The sequence below is a fragment of the Suillus subaureus genome (assembly GCF_016647635.1).
Source record: "Suillus subaureus strain MN1 chromosome Unknown BJ212scaffold_15, whole genome shotgun sequence".
In the NCBI taxonomy this organism is placed as follows: Eukaryota; Fungi; Basidiomycota; class Agaricomycetes; order Boletales; family Suillaceae; genus Suillus; species Suillus subaureus.
The window spans coordinates 58,821-68,692 of record NW_024538571.1 but is presented as its reverse complement, the minus strand read 5'-3'; the positions used below and the strand labels follow the sequence as shown (position 1 = coordinate 68,692).

Below are 9,872 nucleotides of genomic sequence, written 5' to 3'. Positions count from 1 at the left end.
AGGAGTCCCAGGATATGTTTAGAGGATACTCGGCTGCTGACCATCTTCTACTAGAATAAGAGGCATCGAGAAGTGTGACACTGGACAGTATAGACGGTATGTGTGTCGCAGCCACTGCTCTTCCACAAACGCAGATCAACAGCTGGTTAAAAGTAACAAGATCTACAAATAAGAGACACGATGATACACGGAATCAATACTGCATGCTTCCCAAAAGTCCCACGCTCTCCAACATCAGGTACTTTTTACTTGAACTGCAGCGTAAAGCATCAGCAAAAAGTCGTGGAATGCGATGAAAGAAAAACGACACTCACATTCTTTCCGTCCGCCCATTTCTTGCCATCGACCTCTAGATCCCATGCAAGTGCGCCCTCGAAGAAGGCTTTGTCTTGCTGGTTACCAAACACATCTAGTTTGGTGTATTCGTAGCTCTCAAAGTCTGGTGCACAGTCTACGGCTGCCTTTGAGTCTTGGCCCCGCAGGATGAGGACGCCAGAGATAATAGAGGCATTGGCCTGGCCAAGCACGCCCACCGATCCGAAGAGGTACTTGCGTGATGCCTCGAGGCGGTTGAAGAAGCCACCGATCTGGTTGGAGGACATGAAAACTTGCGTGAGTTCCTCATTGTATTTGAAGTCTACGCGCCAGACGGAGAAGCCCTCCTTGTCGAAGCTGCAAGTGCCTTTGTCAGCACGTTCGGCGAAGGAGAGGCAGTATGTGCTTACTTGGCATAGAACCACTCTAGCGAACCATCAGCGCCGCGCGTGTCCTTGTTGCTGTAGGCACGTTTCCAGTCCTCGAGGTTGAACGTGCTCTTTGGGAGCAGTTCCAAGGGATTCTTTTCCTTGGGCTCCTCAGGCACAAGGTTGCCATCATCTTCGTCATCGTCCTCAGCGGCTTTCTTTGGCTTCTCCTTCTTCTCTTTTGGTGCAGCTGGGGGTGCAGGCGCCTTCTCCTTTTTTGGAGGGACGTACTGCAGCGCCTTCTCGGTGTACTCAGTAGGACCGAAGATAGCCTCGAGTTTGGGCTGATGCACAATAGTTTCCAAGAAACGAACAGTGTTGATGAGTTTAGCGCGCTACATCGGCGTCTGCAGTGACGGAAACGACGCGCTGGAGAACAGCGGCGGTAGTAATGTCAGCAAGAGTAATGCGGTCGCCAACGAGGAAAGTACGGGTGCTCAGATGAGTCTCGAGGGTGATTAGGCTGCGCAATTGGCGCTCAGCGAGGGCGGTGTGGATCTGTATTGGGTCAATGAGAGCGAACGGTCTGGTGGCGAGGAACTAACTTACGCCTTTGCTGTAGGGAAGGAAGTTCTAAGCATCCCCGAAATGACATCGGTTTGTAATGGAAATTTCTGATTCAACAAAGTGAACCCATTGATCAACGACTGCGGCATCCTCTGGTGTCGAGCCGAGAAGACCAGAGTTGGGAGCAAGGCCGGCGACTGCAATCAAAACATTAGTACATACGTTTCAAACCCACAACAATACTACATGAAAGTGAGAACGGATAACACGATCAGAATTACGTGAAGTTGTCGACACAGAATTAAGACAGGGATAACTGTAGATCTTCTCATCCTTATGATATCCTAGATCAAAATCAACATAGAAAATAGTATGACTCACGATACCGTGCAATCGGGGCACCCTCCGTGAGGTTAAAGCCGTTTGCGCCCTCGAAAGCGGGGATCTTTCCATGAGGGAACTTGGCAAGAAACTCTGGCTTCTGGTTGTCCGAAAAGTGCTGATACTCAGGGATCTCGAGCTCAAGACCTGCTAGTGCACAGACGCTTCTGATCTATAGGTTATTATGAGTCATATTAAAACGCGAGATGACGCAAGTGCACTAATTACCGCCTTGGTCTGGGACATGGTAGAGACACAATAGAGCTTGCCCACAGGTGCCATTTTGAAAACTTGGAGAAGGTGATAGATGGAGAGAAAGATGAGATGGCCGATTTGATTAGCGCACCTCCTGAAATTTTATCGGAGCACAACCAAAACACAGGTCAGATAATCGCAACGAGGCCCATCTGATTCGATTAGGGCAGGCTTTATCGATCAGAGATAGGGTTAAAGTGTCTGACTCCCTTTCTTTCTACACAACAAGTCATCCTACTAAATCGATGCACCCCACCATTCAATATCCTATGATCAGCGGCTCCCATTCAAAGAGCATATTTGAGATCATAGCACTCGCCATGCTTTGTTTGCAATCTGATTGGCTGAGACAGACTTGCTGACACAGACAGTACTTTGAAGCGACGAGAGACTTGGAGCTCTCCAACACGAGTCTCTTCGAGTTGAAGCTGATTTCGACTATGATGAGCTAAACAGAAGCTTAAGTTCGCTCAGGCTGTATAGCGCCAATCCTCTCCTAGCCTGTAAGGACTTTAGCGAGCACACATGAACTTTAATGTAAATGATGACATTTCATACACAATCGCGCTAACATCATATCATGATATCGCGCCACAGCACTTCCATTGACAGATTCACCACCAGAAGTTCCTTCAATAGTCACATTCTTCTGGCAGCATCCATGACTTACGCCTAACTCTTTCTTGGACACTTCCCGGTGAGCTCCTAATCTGGTATCGTACGACTTTTAGCTCTGGACTAGACCGCGGGGCCCTTGTATTTGACGGATGTCATTGTCAGTTTATTGCGATGATTACTCACTGGTGCATCGCACTAACTGGTCCTAGTCAACTGACGAATATTAGACCCTTGAACTTGGTTTTAAGCGGCAAAACTAATGGTTCCCAACGGCTGCCTTCCTTTCCAATCTAGGTATTGAATTGTCAAAACATCCGTGCTTGCTAGATCTTTTAGTGACGCCAGCACTGTACAGGCGAATGGATATTACTTTCCGACTCGGTGAGGTTGATAGTCCGAGATCCAATTCTTCGTAGTGACAGCTGGCAAGGATAGTAATAAGTACCTGGCTCCGCGGTTGAATGAGGACAAGCCGGTGATCGCTGCCCAGTGTCCCTCGGAAGGGGTGATGCTGCAGTAGTTGTCATAATATAACTCAAGACGAAAGATCGGATCTGCCTTGCGCCAGCCTCCCAAATGAGCAGGTTTTGGAGTGAAGGGCAAGTATTGACGTCCCTGGTCGTGTTCCTGGTATGTTACAACCGCCGGCCACCGCCGACGTACGATCGGTACCACATGACAGCCTGAATCGTTTTCTCTGGAAACTAGTTGAATAGCATGATCATATAGCATGGGATCTATTTGCGCAAATGAGAATCTACACAACGCATCAAGTTTGAGTGTTGAAATAAGAAAGAAACAGATGCCGCTTGCCAGGAGCTCACCTGTGAGACTTGAGGTCGCCGGTGATGGCAAAGCTCTTGGCGAATTATCGGAGCAGAACTCGTGGAGCCCGAAAGACCATCCAAAAGTGCACCGATATAAGTCTGTCTTGGTCACCGAGTGTTGTGCTTGGAACTGCTGGACCAGGTTTTGAAAACTACTGGTAAAGTCCCTCGACCCCCTCACCCACAATGGGTATCGTCCACAATAACATTCATCTTGGGCAAGACCAGAACGAAGTAGAGGAGCAGTGATAGTGGAACGATCAAGAACAGACCACTCATTCCTCGGGGTAGAATGTAGCCCTCTTCCCCTTGGTAACCCCCTCACTGACCTGTCCGAGCTACGTCGGTGTCGTCACCAAGAAATGTAACATCATTGCACCACCACCGCGTGGTGAGTAGGCATGCCATTGTTCAGCCAACCTGCCAAGTTGTCTCACAAACATGTCGTGGGCTAATACTTAGTTGAAACACACAAAGTGACCAGGAACTGCAAAACATACCTTGTGATCTCCAGTCTGAAGTATCGATGCTAGAAGCAGCATAATCTTGATTAAGTTAGATGGACTGGCATTGATGTGAGTTGTAGTGTAAGGCGGTTTAGCATTTCGTGTCGGATGGGTGGACATATATTAGTTCGCCGAGATAAGATACTTACTCTCCAGTGCCATATCGTGATTCTGTGCTGACGGAAATGTTCTGTCAGCCCTTGCACTTCGCACTAGTTACTAGCATAACAAAGACTGATGACGTGATTGGCATGAATAGTTCAGTGCCTCCGCTGTAGCGAGCTCTCGCGTCAACTGAGACCCGGGAAGGTGGGTGACTAAAAGACAATGGTACGCGAAGGGCGTTGCGCATTGACTGCTCGACAACGTGTACAAAATGCTGACATCGATGATAATCAACAAAAGTGGAGGCTGGAACCTGCTTGAACTGACCTAAACGTTGAAGGGCGACTCAGGTCACTGTTCAAGTTCTTGAAGCTTTGAAGTTTGGACTTTTGCTGCAGTCCGTCAACCAAAGGAACGTGAATTTAATTCTCATGAAATACTTCGAGATATATGTGGCACTAAGTGCGCAGCTTCCGTACATTTGTGCTTCCTCGCCACCCACCTTTTCATTTCTGTCCCGTCTCTAGGTCTGGAGGTATGGTTTTATTAGATATCGTAAACTGAGTGTAAAAGACGTGCGGGTGAAGAGAACAGTATGAACACACAAAAGATACCAAGTGAATGAACCATACTAAGGCTCTTCCTTTCGTATCTTTTGGGTGCAACGTGGTTGCTGCTGTGCAGCGATTTGATTTCTTACCGATGCAAATTTCCTTGTTCGAGATGTACGTTGTAGGCCGCTGAAGGAACTCCCTGAGGATGTACGATACCTGAGCAAGTGGTGGTTGGCGTGACAGTTTGGTTTGGTTAGTTTTAACTGGTTTGGATCCAGAGTTAGGTCGCAAACAAACAACTGCAAACGGACCTTATCGTGATGGACAGCGATGAAGGATCCGAGCTCTATGCCTCAGATGTCGAGCACAACTATACCACCAACATCTTCAAAGAATCTGAATCTGACGGTCTGATCGACTCTTACAAGCCATCCTTTGACGCTTATTTCACGCACGCTTCCTCACGCACGCGCACATCTACCAATGTCTTTTCACAGCGTGTCGTGCCCCTCAGTCCTGAGGAGCATAATGCTGCTCTCGCACGAGCTTCCGCGCATGTTTATACGCCACAAGTTCCCTTTGATACTTCCAGTTTCAAGAGATGGGCTCGCGAGCTCGACGAAGGCTTCAATATATTGTTCTATGGACTGGGTTCGAAGCGCGGTATCCTCAATGATTTCGCAAAGCACGTGTCGAGACGTGGACATGTCGTCGTAGTCAACGCCTTTCACCCTTCGGTGACCGTGCGCGACATGCTTGCGTCTATTGCACGCGTCCCAGGCGTACAATACACCTCCACTTCTGCTCCTACCCAGGAGCGCGTAGCAGAGCACTTTGCAAGCTCAGACAGCCCCCATCTGTTCCTCATAGTTCATTCCATCGACCGCTCTCCAAAACTTGCACGTACCGTTTCTTCATTTGCACTCAGCCCTAATATCCACATTGCCGCGTCTATCGACAGGCTCAACGCGCCACTACTCTTCAGCGCGTCTCAGCTCGCAGCTAGGAAAGGTTCTTTCTTTTCTTCGGATCGTGCTACAAAAAATGTGGGATACGGCTGGCTCTGGCACGACCTGACCACTCTTGCACCATACACCTCCGAACTCGCGTTTGCTGACCGTACCTCCATTTCTGGTGCCTCATCATCTCGTGCGCGTGTTGATATGACCAACCCTGTCTCTGGCCCGCTGACAGAAACAGCGGCAATACATGTTCTAGCAGCGGTGACTGCTAAAGCCAAGAAATTATTTTCCTTACTTGCTGCCAAGCAACTCGAGAACGCCGATTCTTCCGACGTCTTAGAGGTCAACCTCGCACATAGCCCTCATGACCAGCAACATTTTGGCCTGACATATGATGCTCTCTTTACTTTGGCGCGGGACGCGTTCGTTGCCACGAATGATACTGCACTTAGAGCTCTGCTTGGCGAATTCAGGGACCACGGACTTGTGGTTAGCGCAGCACAGCCTGGTACTAGTGGTAGTGAGGTGTTGTGGATACCTTTGAGGAAAGAGAGGCTGTCAAAGCTAGTTGGGAATCTAGATGGGGACGCAGCATGATTGTGCGCTAATTATGTAGAACACATGTTCTCATGCTGTCTTGCGTGAAGAACTACCGCCTGCCAGTACTGCAAGTGCTAGCATGTAGGCTAGACAAAGAAAATAGGGTCTTGTTATTTCATACATATATGGAAGCAATCGGACCAAAATAGCTTCAATTCCGTCGGAAGCACAGGTGCACACTGATCAGACGATTGAACCCAAAGTTAAACCGAACAACCATTTACTGCGCGTTTCATCGCGCTCAGACCTCTCCACAATGTCGACAACGACGAAAGCCAAGTCAGAGCCTATGGCAGACTTGAATCCGCGCTCGACGACCTATGAGTTCTTGGGCCCACCGGGCGCCTTTCTCATCTCATTCGGCGTACCTTTCATGACGTATCTCCTCTACTTTGGTTGCTCAGAAGAATCTGGCGGCTGCCCTCCTCCTTTGCAATCTATCCCAGACCGATTCATGGAAGCACTGAGCGACAAGACCTTTTGGGCAAGTTTGTGGAATACCGAGGCCAGTTTGATTTACTTGGGATGGTACGCGTTTTGCATTGTTGCATGGGCAGTGCTGCCCGGAGATTGGGTTGAAGGAGTGACTATGCGCACTGGGGAGAAAAAGAAGTACAAAATCAATGGTTTGTGTCTGATAATGGCAGTGAGCGTTAACACTGATGCTGTTTATATGCAGCTTTTTCGACATTCCTCCTTGCAATGGGTATCTCCTGTGGCTATATCTCTCGTAACGGCCCCGAGTCCTTCACCTTCCTTTACCAAAAATGGATAGGATTCGTCACTGCTTCGCTCGTCATGTCCTTGGTGCAGGCCTTCTACGTGTACGCAAGTTCATACCGTCCGGGCGCTCTTCTCGCACTTGGTGGCAACTCGGGAAATTTCATCTATGACGTACGTTTCAAGTTTGCCTGTCAGTGCTATTCATGATTTAAGTGACTTGTTTAGTGGTACATTGGCCGCGAGTTGAACCCCTCCATTGGTTCTTTTGACATCAAATCCTTCAATGAGCTCCGCCCTGGTCTCATCCTCTGGGTCTTGGTGAACATAAGCATGGTTTGCGAGCAAGCTGTGCGTCGCGGGGGTTTCGCAAACGTGACCGACTCGATGTGGCTTGTACTCGCATTCCAGACCTGGTATGTTGCTGATGGACTGTATAACGAGGTTGGTCTCCCCATTCTACACGATTAAATTTGTATCAATCCAATATGTAGCCCGCCATTTTCACGACCATGGACATCACGACCGATGGTTTTGGGTTCATGCTTGCTGTTGGAGACCTCACCTGGGTGCCTTTTGTGTACTCGCTGCAGGACACGCTACCTTGTGTTCAAGCCCGTTGAGCTCGGACCTCTTCTTGCCGCTGGAGTACTTGGATTCAACCTCCTTGGGTATTATATTTTCCGCGATGCTAATGGAGAGAAGAATGATTTCAGAAATGGACGAAATCCTAAGAGTGCATCTTTTTCCTTTCACAAATGCTTTCATTAATATTGATTTACTGCTGTTCAGATTTGAAATACTTTACGACGTCTACCGGCTCGAAGCTTCTCACTTCGGGGTGGTGGGGTCGATCAAGACACCCCAACTACTTGTGAGTTCTTCTTTTCTTCCTGTGTTCTTGATATCTGATTTGTGTTGTGCAGTGGTGACTTGTTAATGGCACTTGCATGGTCGCTTCCCACCGGGTTCGATACGCCAATTACATACTTCTATGTTGTGTACTTTGCAGTCCTACTCATTCACAGGCAGCGCCGTGATGATGAAAATTGCGAAAAAAAGTGAGTTGGTCGCTCTTCTATGATCGATGTACCCTGACTAGTTGGCACCAGGTACGGTAAGGATTGGGAGGCGTACAAGAAACTGGTGCCATACCGTATTATTCCATACGTTTACTAGGAACAAGGTCTGGATGAATTGCTGCTCACTCCACGGATAATCAAGTTTCGGGAACGTTATTGTATTATGTTCTGCTGACAATGAACAATGTACATATCTGAATCAGTCAATCCCTCCCTATAATGTCGGATAATACAGAAATGTTTGTTTACCGTCTCGTCGTCGTTCAGCGTTAACTTTCAGTCATGAAAATGGCAGCTAACCGTTTCGCTCCGAGACTCGTGTGCTTCTATGTTATGCACGCTGTTACTCCAAGGTTGGAAGCTCAAGTCCGGCCACTGGTGATCTATAACAGAAGCCTGTGATGTATATCTTAGCGCTACAAATGCTAGCTCATTTCCCTGTGTTTGCTGAGGGATCTTGGTTAAGGAGCAGGGATGCATCCACGACAGTGTCCCTTTTAATCATCATCTGCGGAGCCACTTTTAAGAGGTCATGTACCAAATTCAGGAGTTGCACAATGATATCAATATTGGCTAGAGCTTCGGAGGTATGTCAACCCAAAACAACCAAGAGAAATTCAGGACCTCGACTCAATCCGCGCACTTGCTAGTAACACCTTCATGCAACTGTGCTCGCTGTCTGCTGTATTCGGTATTCAGTGCGAAAATAGTGTCGAATAACTCGGGTTCAGGACGGTCCTTCCGTGTTTGAGGACACTATTTTTTGAGGCTGCAAGCGATATCCGAGTCGACCGCGCCTCAAGCAGTCCCAACTCTCGGAACTAAACGTGAACCTCAATCGTTTGAACACGCTTTACAGTATCCTTGTTAGGCCCCTGGCTAGTGGACAATAGAAGCACCCACAAGCAAAATTTAGAGTGGCTGGCGAGGAGATTTGGGCGAACGGTTGCGAGGCCTATTGATGTTAATGCTGTTCGACTCGTCGACAATGGATGTTACTCCTGTTTGGATCACAGCTCCACTGGTGCGCATCTACCAGTTACTCGCTCCACTAGATTGATTCACCACTTGAAAAGAAGGGAAATCAGGGAACTGAAGACAGCTAATTTCCAAGTATGTCCTCTCATGCAAAACATCCACGCCGTTACCTACACTTCTGGGAGCTCCACTCCATCGCGCTGTCGGAGATGCACCTCTCATGTTCTTGCTTTGGGGCGATCTCCGGCCACAGAGCGCATGCGAGCCACTCTGACAATGTCATCGATTTCCAAACGGTATTGCCTTCCTTGAAGTTCCTTCGTAATATATAATGCTCATGGACGCGAGAAAGGACGTGATTTGATATTTGAATGCATCGTTGTGTTGGCGTCTGCGTCGGAGAGGAAACTTGCCTCCCCATTATGACGACCACGGATATCACAACTGACGTTTTGGGGCTCATGCTTACTGTTTGGGACCTCGGTTGGTTGCCTTTTGTGTGCTCGCTACAGGCACGCTACCTTATACTCAAGTCCGTCTCGCTGGACTGAACATCCTTCGATATTATATTTCCCGCGATTATAACGAGAAACGAATGTTCTTAGAATCGGACATGATCCCAAGAGTGGGTTGTTTCCTTTCGTTCCGTTTCACGCCTGCCATCGGTGTTGATGTACTGCCGTTTAGATTTGAATTTGAATTTAAAGTAGTTTATACGGTCTACGGACTCGCCGATCAAGGTGCCCTAATTACTTGTGAGATTCATATTTTTATTTGCTCTTGAGATCAGATTCGTGTTGTGCAGCGGTGACACGTTGATGGCAACTATCTACCGAGTTCGAGACACTAATCACATTGCTATATTGTATTGTGTAGATCACTCGTTTACAGGCAACGCCGTGACGATGAAAATTGAGAGAAAAAAGTAAGTCATTCAGTTATTCCTATTGGCTCTATGATGTTAATGCGTGTTGACCTACACTTGGGTACGGTGAGGATTGAATGGTGCTACACCATATTGTTCCACACGTTTA

The 9,872-nt window shown here is 48.0% G+C and overlaps 4 protein-coding genes across 4 annotated transcripts; 2 read left to right on the top strand and 2 right to left on the bottom strand.

Annotated features, from left to right (window-relative positions):
- Positions 1-245: 245 nt before the first annotated feature.
- Positions 246-1,913, bottom strand: BJ212DRAFT_1480549 (elongation factor 1-gamma; the record flags this gene model as incomplete). The annotated part of the gene is made up of 8 exons (XM_041340106.1): positions 246-254; positions 315-672; positions 726-1,027; positions 1,083-1,241; positions 1,293-1,316; positions 1,377-1,447; positions 1,632-1,803; positions 1,860-1,913. 8 exons carry the CDS (start codon positions 1,911-1,913, stop codon positions 246-248), a joined length of 1,149 nt encoding a protein of 382 aa, XP_041193238.1.
- An 847-nt stretch (positions 1,914-2,760) lies between these two features.
- BJ212DRAFT_1587438 (uncharacterized protein) lies at positions 2,761-3,739 on the bottom strand (the record flags this gene model as incomplete). Its single annotated transcript, XM_041342406.1, has 5 exons — positions 2,761-2,926; positions 2,950-3,015; positions 3,168-3,201; positions 3,329-3,544; positions 3,661-3,739. The coding sequence occupies 5 exons, from the start codon at positions 3,737-3,739 to the stop codon at positions 2,761-2,763; spliced, it is 561 nt and encodes a 186-aa protein (XP_041193237.1).
- A 1,056-nt stretch (positions 3,740-4,795) lies between these two features.
- Positions 4,796-6,210, top strand: BJ212DRAFT_1352371 (origin recognition complex subunit 2-domain-containing protein; the record flags this gene model as incomplete). Its single annotated transcript, XM_041335560.1, has 1 exon — positions 4,796-6,210. A coding segment is annotated over exon 1 (1,230 nt), but the record flags the coding sequence as incomplete, so codon positions are not given.
- On the top strand, positions 6,211-8,174 carry BJ212DRAFT_1352369 (ERG4/ERG24 ergosterol biosynthesis protein). Its single transcript, XM_041335559.1, has 8 exons — positions 6,211-6,684; positions 6,738-6,952; positions 7,007-7,222; positions 7,273-7,356; positions 7,394-7,514; positions 7,571-7,652; positions 7,705-7,839; positions 7,891-8,174. Exons 1-8 carry the CDS (start codon positions 6,315-6,317, stop codon positions 7,955-7,957), a joined length of 1,290 nt encoding a protein of 429 aa, XP_041193235.1. The 5' UTR covers positions 6,211-6,314; the 3' UTR covers positions 7,958-8,174.
- Positions 8,175-9,872: the final 1,698 nt, after the last annotated feature.